The sequence below is a fragment of the Acomys minous genome (genome assembly GCF_964271855.1).
Source record: "Acomys minous genome assembly, chromosome: 8".
Lineage (NCBI taxonomy): Eukaryota > Metazoa > Chordata > Mammalia > Rodentia > Muridae > Acomys > Acomys minous.
Genome location: NC_140489.1, coordinates 80492270 through 80507580, shown reverse-complemented (window position 1 = coordinate 80507580; position 15311 = coordinate 80492270). Strand labels below are relative to the sequence as shown.

The following is a 15311-nucleotide window of genomic DNA, read 5'->3' as shown; positions in this document are numbered from 1 at the left end:
GGGGCACTACTCCCTTGCTTCTCCCCCCATGATCATATAATAAAGTTCTCTGAATCATATTTGTTATGTGGTGCATATTTCATATCTTATTTTTCATATCTAAAAATTACAGTCATAGATACTGGAGCTAGGATTTCAATGTGTGTTTTGGCGGTGGGACACACTTCAACTCACAACAAACCTCTTAAGAAATATATTACTCACTGAGACTACTGCTTGGCCATACAGAACTTGTCTAGTATGTGTGAACTCCAGTGCTGCCCCTGAAAAGGAAACCATTGACTTGAAATTCATTGACAATATTACTTTGGGGGTAGGGAAATGGTTTAGTCAATAAAGTACTTGCAACACAAGTATGAGGAAATGAGTTTTTACACTTAGCCCCCCCAAAAAATCAGGGTGCAGGGGCTGCATGTGTAACCCCATCATGGAATTAGAGGGTGGGGGATGGCAGAATGGGTTGCAGTTACAGGAGGTCCTCTGGGGCCTTGATGGGCAGTTATTGTAGCCAATCAGTGAGCTGCAGCTTTAGAGAGAGAATCTGTCTTGAGAAACTAAGATGGAGAGTAATGGGAAAAAGCACCCAGTCCTGATCACTGGCATGTACACACAGGTGCACATATGTGCATGCCCAAGAACATACATGTGCATGCCTACACAGGAGCCCAAACACATGCATATCACACACACGAATTATTTGCATCACCAGCATATGATGAGCACTGTAAAAACTGGGACTCGGTCCATCTTGTTGTGCACTCAATTCCCCAGCACACTGTGCAGCTTCTTGTAGGCAATGAACATTCAATAATGGTTTCTTAAAATAAAGAATTCTAGTTTCAGAAACATTCGGAAGTTTAAACATTAAAAGATACACAAGATGTCAAATTCTTTTTTTATTTAAGTTAACATTTGTAGTTAAAATACAGGAGACTCTCTCAGCTTCCAGATAGGGCTAGCCACACATGTGCTTTAGAATTCCTTGGCATCTGTCCTGAACTAAGCCTTTGAAAACATGTGAACAGGCACTAAAACTTGAATCGAATGTGCTCACCAGAATTATTAGGCTGGTTAAAACTGGAAATAACTCAACAGAATCTTTAAAGAAACTCCAGCTTATTTTATCTTCTTTGTCTTTTTAGTCATAGCTGCTAATAATTTCAGAGATGTATTTTTTTAATTTCTTATTTAAATATATTCAATTACCTTTACTATAGGACTAACAGCTTCCAAATCATGGTATAGAATTCCCACAACTGACCCTTAATGACTCATTATTGTACCCATAGATTAACATATCTCAACCCACACTGGAGAAGTGTCTGTTTGCAGTAGATGATGAATACCTCAGAGACTCACACCTGGCCATGGTGCAGAGACAAACAGCCCTAAATGGAGCATCTACACTGCACCCTCTCCTCCCAAGGCTCCGTGATCACTGGAAGAGGGATGGGAGAGACTGTAAGAGACAGAGGTGGTGAACAAATACAAGGAAACAGCATCCTCTGGACATGACAGGGCAGCTGCAGATATGATCTCAGCCATATGACAAGCTCCAGGGAAGTTCCACCCACATCAAATCCCAGCATGGAGATGGGAGGTGGGTATGATGTCACACCTCTAGCCAAGAACTATTGGCAATTGATAGTTGCCGGGAGAACAAGTTTTCTTTAATACTGTTGCCATTGATGGGTGAAAAGAAAAGAAAAAGAAGACACAGGATGGGTAAGGAAGGAGGGTGAATCTTGGAGAAATTGGGGGAGTGGGTGCATATGGTCAAAACTCACTGTGCTCAATTCTCAAAGAACTGATAAAAATATAACAACACATTTCCAGAAAGAGATATACTTACTATACTTAATTTGCAAATCACGAGGTTTTTTTTTAGTGGATATATTTTATCCATGTCTTTCTGTATTTTTTTTTTCAGAGCATCATCAAAGCTAGTGAAGTACAGTCATATTGGACCAAGTCTACAGCAGCTGCTTTGTGTCTTTTTGTGTGTGTGTGACCAGTCTTAGATACACATGTAAGTTGTTTCGATCTGACCCATCTGTCCTGTGAACTATTTACCTCATAGAGATATTGGCAAGAGGACCCTAGGTCTAGAATATATTCCAAGGTAGAATCACAAAGGTAGCAAGCATGTGATGGTGATTTTTGATTATATGCAAGTCTATGGAGTTTAAATTGCATTCTTTGGGAAATGGACGAGTGAAACTCAGTACGGGTCTCTGGTGCCATGTATTTCAGCTTTATGGAAAGGCTGGCTCATTTGAAGAACTAACATGTGTGGGTGTGGTGTCAAAAGCTGGATATATTCTAACAGCTTTTTCATCAATCTCATCGTGTCAGCAGGTCAGGTGGAAGGCCAAGTCTGCACTGGTTCTCTGGAAGCGTGGGAACACTTCCTGTTTGGAGTTAGAACACACCACTCCTCCTGCGCTTAGATTAGCAGGAAACAAGGTCCAGAAGTGCCACGAAATAGCTAACTTCCAGTCAGACAGAGAAACATAATTCCAGCACAGGGCATGGCCCTCTGTACGGGAGACAGCATGACTTTATAACAGCTGGTTTCCAGGGATGAGGAGTTTTTTTGAAGATAGTTATGAGGCAGGGAAGGCCCAGTGAGCAAGGAGGCAGGGTTAGCTACGCCTCCACTGGCCACACAAGGCTCCGTCCCCTGCATGTGTGTTAGATTTCACGTGAGTACCTAGAAAACTATGCCCAAGCTCATCTCATACTAATGAAATTATAATCTGAAAGTGGGGTGATTTTTAAAATGCCAGGGCCTTTAAAAAGTGTCCGTGATGATTCTTATTTGCAGCAGAGTTAGGTGCTACTTGGCTTAAGCATTCACAAAAGGAAGGGCTCCATCTAATCTGAGTTTCTATTTTGAAAATTTAAAAATCAGAAAAAGTTACATCTGATTGTATTTAAATATAGACATCATCAACATAGTTTTTTTCTAGGGAAATAATAATAAGTAAAGATATTTGATTAAATAATTTACTGATCACTCTCGAAGGTGGATCAACATTGATAACAAACAGCGTAATATTTAAGAAATGAGTAAATACTTTAAAGAAAGATGGTTTGATTGTTTTTATGAACTCTGGAATGCCTGAAAAATTTAAAGTCCTTTAAGCTAAAAAATGAATATGCAAGTATTGTTATAAGCTTAGGATACATTTAATAGCAAGCATCTCCCTCCATTTAAAAATATAGAAAAAACTGTTCAGATTCAAAATGTAAAATTAAAGCATTTAGAAACTAATATTTTCAGGGACTTATCTTTTAATAATAATATAATTTTTAAAAAACACCATGGAGCAACTCCACAAATAAGTACCTATAATTCTCATAAGCCTAGAGTAGACTTTCTTTTTCAAGTCATTTTGAGCTCTCTATGAAGATTGCCCAAGTCCAGGAAGAAGTAAGTGCTGGAGGGAGCGGGGCAGGAAGAAGGGCAGTGGGCCAATCAGGAAAGATGACATTTGCGGGCATCAGAGGGTCCAGTTAGTGACTCCTCCATTCCTGTGCTGGATAAGATGACACTGGTAGTCTAAGGTATTTGCTCTTGGTAAAAGGTCTTGCCTCCATTTTTCATATCCATTGCCCTAGAACCATACCAGCAGGGGAGAGTCATGGCTCAGGCTCTGAGTTTGCGTTCAGAGTCCGTGCCATCTCAGCTGCGCACTATGTGAGGCTAATTGCAGAAGGCACTCTGAAAGCTAATGTGCACTCCTTGCTTTCTAGCACATCACCAACATCTGTGGGCACAGAGGGGATGCTTAGAAACATCCTTTAAAGGATGCTCATGGCCTTTTCTGCCAAGAGCTTAAGGAACACAAAGAGAGGTAAAATGCACAGTGAACACGTGTGATAGCAGGTGAGATACTCAATACGAGATCTTCAGGCATAATAGGCAAGCATAGTCTAAGCTCTTTAAACTTAGACTATTCTTCAACATCATGGAGACGGAGAAGGGGTTACAAAGCAGCGAAGGAGCCTCACACGGAATATTAACCAAACCATCAGTAATGCCAACAGTTTTTCCTCCGGTGAAGAAGAGTTCAGCTGGGGAAAGAGCTGTATTTCTGAAGTGCAGTGTTCAGTGAGAGTCCTACTGCACTTTAAATCTAAGTCTGATGACTGACACGCTGATTTAAAAGTGTTAGAACGTGAAATTGCTTTTGGCTCTCTCACCAAATATTAAGCGGAATGCTTCTCCCCTTGTTTGATGCCAAGAACAAGATGTAGGAACCAGTTAAACTGCACAGTCCATCCTTTGTCTCTGCAAACTTCAATCTGGTCAAGGAAGTACTTCTTAGCATCCTCCTCGCTCTTCCCCACTGTGAGGGCATCCCGGATATACTCGATGTCTTCTTTGCTCGTCAGCTGGGGCATCCCTGTCATCAGCATCATGGAGAACAGGATGATGAGCAGGTTCGTGTGGTGGCGCAGAGCCAGATAAGCCCTAACACAGACGTCCTGGGTAAAGGAGAAGAAGGGAAATGCTGTGATCAGCGTTCCGGCTGGAGCTTAAGTGTTCTGGGTGGATGGTGCCTTTTGGCTGTGAGCAAGGTGGGTTTCTGAGGACATTGGGCTGTGCTGGAATTTACATGTTACCGCTCATGCAAAAGAATTCTTTGGGAGCAAGGCAGGTCTCTGTGGCAGGTAAAAAGTGTGACGGAGAACTTAAACTACTTTTATAATCTTGTAAACATAGCAAGTGTGTTCCAGCCAATGAACGCAAGGAAAGCCAGCTGACTCAGTCAAGCCTCATGCTAGTTGTTAAGTCTACCTCTCAGATTCAAGGTCTTTCCCAGGAAATTGAAGGTAGAAACATCGGTCCTATCTAAAGAGGTCCAAGACACTTTTGAACACTATACTGGAATCAGTAAACTTTGTGTCAGTGAAAGTAATGTTTGCCGAGAGCTAATGAGATCCAAAGAAATGCAGGAAATGTGTTGGATTTGGCCCTCATATTTATTTTATTTTATTTTTTACATTTGTTGTATTTTAGGAAACAGATGAATTTGCTTTTCACCATCTGATGTTCTAAATTGTTGAATGAACCTAGGAATTTTAATACAAATTCCCAATACTGAGCAAAAGAATGTGCTTGAAAACTTATGACTAGCCAAGCAAAATGGCTTATGCCTGTCATCCTAGTACTCTGGAGGCTGAGGCAGGAGGATCACTGTGAGTTTGAGGCAAGCTTAGACTACAGCATAAATTCCAGATAACTCTGGCCTAGAGTGAGATCTGCTTCAAGAAACAGAGAGAAAGAGAGAGAGAGAGAGAGAGAGAGAGAGAGAGAGAGAGAGAGAGAGAGGGAGGGAGGGAGGGATACAGAGAGAGACAGAGACAGAGAGACAGAGAGGCAGAGACAGAGACAGAGACATAGAGAGAGGGTGGAGTGGGAGGGTGGGAGGGAGGGAGGGAGGGAGGGAGGCAGACAGAAAGAATCAAAGGCTGCTGCCTTCATAAATGCCTTTGCAGCAGGTGATGATGAGTCATGCCAACCTGTTAAGCAACAGGCTCATTTGTGCCATTGTTTTAAAGCATAGGGAAGGCAGAAGACCCTTAGTGAGGACTCAACCTAAACAGCATGTCCTGAAAAGAGCATGTACAGAGAACTAGTGCTAGTGATTATAGATACAGTTTATATAAAAACTGAAAAAGGTAAAAAACCCCAAAACTCTCCTACATTATTCTAGATAGGATTTATGCCCAAACTGTAATATTTTCTGACCATAACTATATTAACATTCATTTCTGACTTTTATAAAATGTGAAAATTAATATGACATTAAAATGTAATGCTGTGAAGTACTGGATATTATAAAACATAATTCTAAATTTAAAAATACCCCCCCCAAAACAGAAAAGAAAGTATAAAATCAGAGAAGTGGAGATAAAATTATTAGCAGTTATAAATGATATGCTCTTTTCCCTGGAACTCTGATGAAAAGAAAATTCAGATATTATTATAACCAGTTTTTGATAAATTATGTTTTATATATTTGTGTGTGGGTATGCATATGGAGGCTAGACGTCAATGCCAAGACACTGGTCGGCTTCCTCAGTCACTCTTAGCCGTATTGTCTGAGACAGTCTTTCACCGTCCTGGGGCTCAGCAATTCATCTAGACTAGTTGGCCAGCAGACCCTCCACATTGACCCATCAGCTCTGGGAAGTTACAGGCTTGTGCCACCATGATCATCTCTTACGCGGGTGTGGAGTATGCCGGCGGGGGGGGGGGGGGAGGGGGGGAGAGACTTGGGTCCTTGAGCTTGTGCAGCAAGTACCTTCCAACTGAGCCATCTATCCAGCCATGCAAACTTTTTATAAAACGGATAGCAAGACAGTAAAAAGTAATGCAAATAGTGGCCACCAGTTGGCAAGTATCATGAAAAACAGAAACAACAGCTGCTGTGAATACTGATAACAAGAAGAATGCTATGCCTAGAGCAAACACATCATAGAGCCATGCAGAACCCACGGAAAGAAACTGTAGAGTGCTAGTGAGCTACATAAAGGGGAACTTCAATACATGAAAAAACATAGCATGAAACTCCTTTTAGGGTATTTATTATTCTTGGGTTAATCTGTAAGCAGGGATATTTCAGTAAAATGTCTCACTAATTAAATCCAGGTAGGGGTTTTAGCTCATCTCGCATAGCCAGGGTCTGAGAAGACATTTTGAGGTCACAGTAACGAGAACCTGTGCTTGCTACAACAAACATTGCAGCATTTTATGTGGCTCGGTGGTTAGGAGCACTGGCTGCTCTGGCAGAGGATCTGAATTTTATTCCCAGCACTCACCTGGTGTTTCACCACCATCCCTGGTTCCAATTCTAAGATGTGAAAAAAAAAACTCAACAAAACAAAATAAAACAAAAACCAAAACCCAAAAAACATTTTATGAAGCTAGAGGCGAAAAGAAGGGTGAAATGGTATCTATTTTTTAAAAACAAGGGCAAGGAATGTTGTGGAACAGAGTAAAATGTGTGGAGACACAAGTGAGCAACAAACACAAAGTGTAATTACGACAAGCTCTGAGATCAGTGAAGGAAAGATCTGTTCTTTGACAAATGGGGTCTGGATAACTGATTCATTTTTGGGGAAAAGAAAATCAAACTTTCACTCCATGCCAAAAGAAATTCCAGATGAATCAAAGGCTTATACGTAAAAAGGGCAAATACTGAACTAATCGGGAGTAAGAATGCACTTTACTGAGGTAGAAAAAATGGAGAAATTATAGAAACGTAAACACATACAAGCGATTAGTAAGAGGGAATAACAAGGCAAGCATTTACACAAAGATGACTCCTCAGTCCCAAGTACAGGCAAGGATGTGTGACAATTCCCACAGTCAGACCCGAGAGTGGATGACAAGCCTTGAGGAGGGAGAGTGTCATTAGTCGCCAACAAACAAAGCATGAAGTAAAGACAGAAACCTCTTAGCCTCTTACAGATAGAACCTGTTCATCCATCATAGACGACAGGAGGGCATAAGTGTGGCTTCACCAGCAGACCACGTGATAACATAGCTGCAGTCGTGACAGGCCTCAGCTGTGGTGGTTACAACGCCACATTTGTCAAGACGCAGAACTGTACACCTCAATAGGTGAAAACCTCTGGCTGGAGCATGCTCCGAAAGCTCAGCCTTTGAGAGACTCTGTAAGCCTATCCCCAGGTTCTCCCAGGCTAGGAAATTGAACTTATAAAAAGTTGGGGGCACCTTTCCCATTAATTTACCTATAAGAGAAAGTTCTTGTGAACAGTGCGCAAGAAGACAGCAAACTCAGTGTCCTGTGACAGGGGACGGATAGGAAGGCTGAAGGCAGCCAGCTCGAACACATGTTCTGAGCCTGTGAGAACAGTGCTACATGAGGGTCATAAGCATGTAGAAGTGTGTTATGAAGCAGGCACAAGAATACAGGTAGCATTTCCTAGCTTTGCCAATTAATACCCATGGCTTTGTCTGTATCTCCCAGCCAGCCTTTCCTTGCTTCTGTGGCAAAATGGCCACAACCTAAGGGAGAAAGGATTTGCCCTGGTTCATGGCTTCCGAGGGAGAAGCTAAGACAACACTGCAGGGGCTTCAGGTGGCTGTTTGGTCACATTGCAGTGGACAGGAATATGAGGACGCAGGTTGGCATCAGAAACAGGCGTAACCTTCAAAGAGCCTGTGGCATGTACCTTCCAGCTGTACCTTAAGGTGCTGCAACTCCCCCAGATAGTGCTGTCAACCCAGGACTAAGTGTTCAGACACCTGCGGGGGAGGGACTTTTCAGTCTCAAGCCATAACACTGTATCATTTGCCTGTGGCACTGTAACCACAATGATTTAGAGGTCAGGTCTGTGTCACACCGGACAGTGGAAGGTGGACATATTACCCTATCTAAGTAAAATGTCATAGATCGTTTTGATGCAAGGAAGGCAATTTATATAAAACACAGGCACAGAGGGCCGCAGAGACTGAGGGTGCTGGTCGTGTCAGGCCCTTCCTTTCCTACGAGGAGTCAGAACTCTTCTGCTCACCATGGAGGAAGGGGCTAACGGTAGCTTGCAGAGCCTGTCGGGCTGTTCCAGCTGCAGCCCAGGTTTTAACAGTCCCCTGGCAGCAGCCCCAGTACATTAGCACCCTTGCATTCTAAATGACGCCTCTGATGTCCGGAAATCATTTTCTTTGCTCATCCAACCCACTGAGGCATTTTAGTAATTACAGGAGCTAAGTGCAGACTTTATCTCAGGCCACAGAGTCATTAATTTGCCAACTCTTGCGATTTTCACACAGACTTGGGTGGGTGGGGCATCTTTTGATTCGGGAGCAAAGCACATTTTGATTTTTAATTATTTTCTATCCTTCTATACACTAGGGGCTCCAGGCAAATATCTTGCTGCACGAGACCACTATGTGTCAATCTCCTTTTAATGGAAAAAATCTCCAGAATGGAAATTAAACCCAGACAAAGTTATTGTCACACCAATCCATAGGTGCTCAGCAAACACTTTCAGGTGATAGTAATAGATTCAACTATCCTTGTGCCCAAAGAGATTCACAGAGGGAAAGGAGCAGCTAGCCCACTTTTCTTGAAGGCCATCCCACTCTGACATCATCTTCTGGTGTATGTTGAGGAGGGAGCCTTATGCCTGCCTGGTGAGGACCATCCTACCGAGCTGTATTACCGGCCTGCATGACTGACTTGTATTGGTTTTAGTTTGTTCGATGAATTCTAACTTTCAAAAGCAGGCTCTTCTAAGAGAAAGAAACCTCTTCACCCAAATTACCTGCAATGTTCCATACTTGGCAGACATGATGTGCAAGTTCCGACTGGCGGCATAGACTTGGAACTTGAGTGTAGATGCTACTGTCCTCTGTTGGAGGTAGAGTGGAGTGGAAACTAACAGAAGGGTCACACCTAGCTGTATGAATTCAAATTTTGCCTTTCTTATTTACACACTGTCTTATTGACAATCAGAGAGGTCATATGACGCCTCTGGACCTCAGTGTTTTCATTTGTAGGATGAGTCCAATAGTAACAGCAGTACCAATACTTATGGCTGTGGTGAGATATAAGTGCTGGGTAGCTGGTTGACTTTCCTTACTAAATACTATGAAGAGATGCATCATTGAACACATGTCCCAAGGCTAAGGACATCAGTTTCTTATGCAGACCATCTGCCAAAAATGTTTCTTAGACAGTTCAGTTAATGGGTATGCAAGTGGGTTATTAGCTCTTGTTTGTTTGTTTGTTTGTTTGTTTTTACAGCACGTAGGAAGGGGCTGTCTTTACACTGGCTCACCCAGGAGGGGTACCTAGGATGCCACACAAAGAGTATCTACAGGTGCTTCTTTGGGTACCATGCTTGGGTAGTGCTCCACCCACTCAAGCCCCAAAAGTTTCATTTCTCTCCTTTAGACTCAGTGACAAGGCTTGTGAGCATGTCCTGGTCACACTACTTCAGCCCAGGGGACTGTGGTTTGAGTGGCTTCAAGGATATGGCTGGGGAGCTCAGGGGAAAACCCAGAACACAGAAGTTGTTGGTTGTTGAAAGTGATTTTTTTTTCCTTCCTGGGCTTAAACATTGTTCTTCGCAACTGCCTTTGAGAGGCTGTGTGCTACTGGGTTAAGAAGAAAGAAAGTCTGGTTTGGGGGGCTTGGCTTTGTGTACTACCTAATGTGGAAAACACTCCATTACCAATGAAGGCGTTAGTGGCTCACTCTGCATTAGTAACTAATAAATAGGTCGAGCTTGCAGAGCACAGCTGCTCTTAATTTCATTGTTGTCTAAATGCCTTAATTGTAGGTTCTAAGCCCTAAAAGGAAGGCATGTTTTTGTAGGCTACCACCTCCACACATCTTGGAAACAAAGGAATTCATTACCATTTCAGGCCCCGAACTCTGCCTTGATATAGTAACCCTCCCAGCTGCTGACTTCCTAGCCACTCCAGTCACTAAACCAACTAACCTTACACACCAAAGAGCAGTTCTAGGGTGTTCAAGGTCATATGGATACTTTTTTTTAACAACCCAGACTCCCTTTCCCTTAGTGATGAACTGGACATATTCACTTAAGTAAAGAAGTGACATCAGAACCATGAAACAGAAACTCCAGGGAAAGATTCTAAGGCTGGGAGGCGGGGGGTTGGGGGGGGTGGGATAGGAAAAATATTCATCACTGAACAAAAAAATGTTGCCTTTGCCTGCCAAAGGGGCATAGTGACATAGTGGAGAAAACAACAGTCTAGTCCAAGGCATACATTATATATATGTATATGTATATGTACGTATGTATATACAGACACACACACACACACACACACACACACACACACACACACACACACAGTCAATGTGTTGGCCAGCTAACGTTCTTAGTATTTATCTTGGCAAACAGGAAAGGTTGACAGTGCAGGAAGAAGCACTCTGTAGAAGTCTGAACAGAGAGTGTCTGATCCTCGGCTAGTCATTTATTGAGGTAGAATTAGTAGTTTCATAACTATGGACTTGAACAAGATTCTCAAAAGGGATATATGATCATCTATAAAATATTTAGATAAAATTCATTAGGAGTACAAAGGCTAGGATTACATTGTTTTCTTTTAGTCTATATTAAGAATGTTCTCTTTCTGTGTGTCTGTCTGTCTCTGTCTCTTTCTGTCTGTCTGTCCCTCTGTCTTTGTCCCTGTCTCTCTCTTTGTCTCTGTCCATCTCTCTGTCTCTGTCTCTCTGTCTCTCTGTGTGTGTGTGTGTGTGTGTGTGTGTATCTTCCAGCCTTGCACCAAGGAGATTTGAGGTGATCTATTTGAATATATAAAAGTAGAAATAATGTAACTTAAAGGTAGATGAAAAAGGAAAAATATTCACAATAGGTCACAGAAAGAAAAAAAAAACCCACCACCACCAACCCATAGATCATGTATATTTACAGAGTGATTTTCAGCTACATTTCTAGCCAAAGGAACTACCTAATCCAGTTCTCCATCTAACTTTGAGAAGTAAAAGCTCAAAACCAAACCAAGCCTTATTTATGAGAAGCAGTGCTTTTATAGAAACTGAGACCAATGGAAATTTCCCAGGAGGATTATTGTAGAGAGCTCACTTGGAAGATAATAGAAAACATACCTTATAGCATTGCTACAGTAGACACAGCAACGCTTTAAAAGGAATGAGCCATCAAGAGGATGGCTTTGTTGACTGAGTAGTATTTAGAAGCCCAACACCCAGGCTCTAATATCTCAGGTGTTGAAGAGCATTCATGCTGGTGGAATAACCCATAAATGAATTTACTGGTGCTCCAATACCATGCCTCCAGCATTAGATTTGTATGCTTTCCAGATTAAATTTAACAGATAAACCAAGTCCTAAGAATCTGAAAACCCCAATGAGAGTCTTCATCTTGGGGAAAATACCTTATCAACATATTCAAACTCTTACCCTGTTTTGTATGCATCTACTTATGGGTAACACGGAGAGATGGGAGGTACTTGGTCTTTGTGTTGGGATGAAGGAGGCTGCACCTGACCTCATTAATTGGCCAGAGTGAAAATCCCAAGAGGGAACCCATTGCCAGTTCTGTACATCTAATGTATTAGGTACACTTGTCATCTCCTACTTGACCTATATTAGGCAGTAATTAGGGTAATTTGTGCTTAACCAATTGTGTTCCAAGTGTTATTCTTTGCTCTACTCTTTCCCTCCCTACCAGCCTGGGGTCCTGTTTCAATGTATGTACATTTTCTTTCCCGACTAGATTCCAAGACACACTCCACAGAGACCTATGTTGCACCCAGACTGGGCAATTGTACTTTTTGTTCTGCTTGGATGTTCCTTCCCCTCCCTGCATCTCTCAGACAGGATGAAATTAAATTCATCCCTAAAGGCTTCCTTCTAGGAATAGCCCTTTTCTATCTTCCAGGCAGGATCAATTGTTCCCTCTGCAGACCTCTCTCAGTACATTGCTAACACGGAGCATTCCTTAGCGTGGAGTGGTGCCAGTCAGACTTCTGACGCTGCTGTGCCTTTGCTTTGGATCACCTGTGGCCAGCACAATGTTCAGAGCACTGCAGATAACCTGCCCACGTGAGAGGGCTGCAAGTTTTCCATACAAAAGCTACGTTAGGTCTTGGGAAAGATTCACTACTTCAAAACGATAAGGGTTGGAGAATAGTTCTATTGGAGGGGATTAACTGGGCCCTCACTTTTGCAAGAACAGCAGCTGGAGCCTGTGACCTGGCCCAGTGCCAATGTCCTTCCTGTCTTACACACGGTGAACACAGCTTACTGACAACAACAGGATAGAGCAGGAGGCTGGGAAGTGCAGTCAGCAGGTAACAGACATCCACAGGCAGGAGACCTGTTATAGGCAGGAAAGGAAGCCCAAGAGGGGTAACAGGGACCAACAGTCTGATGATGCCACAGAAGACTGTCTGATGGTAGGGGCTCCTTCATGCTGTGGCTGGGCTTAGGGAGAACAATTGTGTTTCAGTGAAGCGAAGCAAGAAGAAGGCAGCATTCCACCCCTAGAGGGAGGCTGAGGCAGGTGCCTCTGGTGGGGACACTGAGGCAGAAGCAATTAGAACAACCAGAAGCCGGGGGTTCAGCCTGATTCTAGCAGACGTGGACTTCAGTCGAGGATCTTTAGGTTCTTAGCAACTTTCTGAGTCAGAGCTCTGTCCTTGGACGTGTACTTGGGCCTGTAGGCAGAAGGCCTGGTGCACTCTGATTTGGGGACAAGATGGTGGATCTGGGAAACAGGGCAGACTGGTAACACTGGCAAGAAAACTTTAGTGTAGATCAAAGTCACCAGCTCTGGGCTTCCTAGTAAATGCTTCTTAACAGTGACATTTAGGGGCAAGTGCTTTTAGGGACACCCCTCCAACTGTCTTCTCTGCACAAATGAATGCGGTTTGGCTCTCTAGATGATCAGCATTAGCCCTCAGTGCCTGCAGCATGCAAAGACCATCTTCCTTTACAAAGAGCTGGTCTTGGGAGATCAAGTTGCTCATGTTCCATGAAATGAACTTGTATTGACCATGTCCTAAAGGAAGGTATCCCACATCCTGTGCTCTGTGTATAGATGGCTTCTTTGACACACCCCCCACCCACCCCACACACACAGAAAGGAAGAATTCATTCCAGTAAAAAAAAAATTCTCCACAGAAACATGGTAGGTATCACTTGATATCCACCTATTTATATTATTAATGTCCTCTTAACGTTTGGGTGTCATTCCTGGCATGGGTATACTATGTGCATACTAAAGCCTTCTAGGTGGCTTGATTTGATGGTGGTTGTCAGTGTGTTAATAGCTCCTGCACTCACACAGTACAAATGCATGCTGGGAATCAGGGCTCCCTGGAGGTGATTCAGTCTGATCAACTCCTCCCTTGGAAGGAACTGCCCTTTGACCTCTTGCTCTTTCGCTCAGCAAATATCTTCCAAGAGCTTCCTGTATCTCAGACCCACATGATAAACACAGAACTCACGCAGCTCTGCTGACATCTGCAAAGGGAGCAGCAAACAGGACAAATGTCTGTAATAGATGCCATGCAGGAGCCCAGGTGGGCAGAACGCCAAAAGACCAGCAGGAAGACCTGTGCCAGCAGTCTGCCCTCTGGTAGGATATTTTCATTGAGACCTACAGGGAGGGCAGATCTTCTTAGTGGTTGGCCAAAGCAGTAGAGCAGCGTGGGTTGCTGGGAGACATGGAGGAAAATTGCAAAGTAACGGAGTGTGGGGACTGCTGTGGGTGAGGCTGCAGGGACAGAGATGCACAACACGGGCCTTGCAGAGCACTCAGGTGATGAATGTGCGGCATGTGGAAGGTAGAAAGCCATCCTCAGTTTGCAGTTTGCTGTAACCATCCCCCACCCCGCGAACATACCACACACACACACACACACACACACACACACACACACACACACACACACACACGGAATCTTGGTATATAGTCCAGATAGTCCAGGCTGACCTCTAACCCCTTAGTCTTCTGCCCCAATCACCCATGTTTACTTCTTACGATAAGTTCTAAAGCAAATTCCGACTTACCTGCAACCTTTGAAAAGATAAATATGAACGGTAGGAAGGCTATGAAATGCTGATAGTGTTGTCTCTGGAAGGTGGGATAATGAGGTTTAATGTCTGATATTTAAATGAAAATTGCTTTTGGGTGGGCATGGTGGTGCCTGCCTTTAGTCCAGCACTTGGGAGACAGAAGCAGGCACATCGCTGTGACCTGAGGACAGCCTGGTCTACGTAGTGAGACTCTGTCTCAAAAAGCAAAGCAAATAAACCAAAAAGGTTATTTTTTTTTGTTTTAATAAAAAAATTACTGCTCAGAAAAATGGTAATACAATTCTTATTAAATAAATAGGAATCTAAATTTGTTTGGCCTTAAGTAAAATTGTGTGTTATATATGTTTATAGCTATTCACTGAAATTTAAAATATAGTGCTATTGAGGCAGGATGGAAAGAGAGAAAATTACAGGCACATAGGAACAAAAAGGAACTTCTCATCCTAGAGTCTGAAGCCTCTTCCTGGATGACAAGGAAGAACTACAGCATAATTAATATTTCTTGTGAAGGTTACTGGCTTACAGGCAGTATTCTTTTCATATGTAGACGTCTTATGCTAAGTAAAAGCAATGAACCAGGCTGGAGACCCAGTGTATGATGATGCTGTCCCAACATCTGCTGACTTTCACTTCACCCACAGTCACACACAACTCAGGAACCACCCTATGATCTCAGGTCCCTTAGCAACCTCAGAACACACCGGCTTCAAG

At 43.0% G+C, this 15311-nt stretch overlaps 1 protein-coding gene across 5 annotated transcripts in view; it reads right to left on the bottom strand.

Annotated features, from left to right (window-relative positions):
- Positions 1-883: 883 nt before the first annotated feature.
- Positions 884-15311, bottom strand: part of PIK3CG (phosphatidylinositol-4,5-bisphosphate 3-kinase catalytic subunit gamma) — a 65986-nt gene continuing 51558 nt past the window's right edge. For all 5 annotated transcript variants that reach the window (XM_084792154.1, XM_084792155.1, XM_084792153.1 and 2 more), the window contains one exon: positions 884-4494. In XM_084792154.1, coding sequence (XP_084648280.1) covers positions 4216-4494 — 279 coding nt within the window. In that variant the 3' untranslated portion in view covers positions 884-4215. The remainder of the gene's footprint in view (positions 4495-15311) is intronic.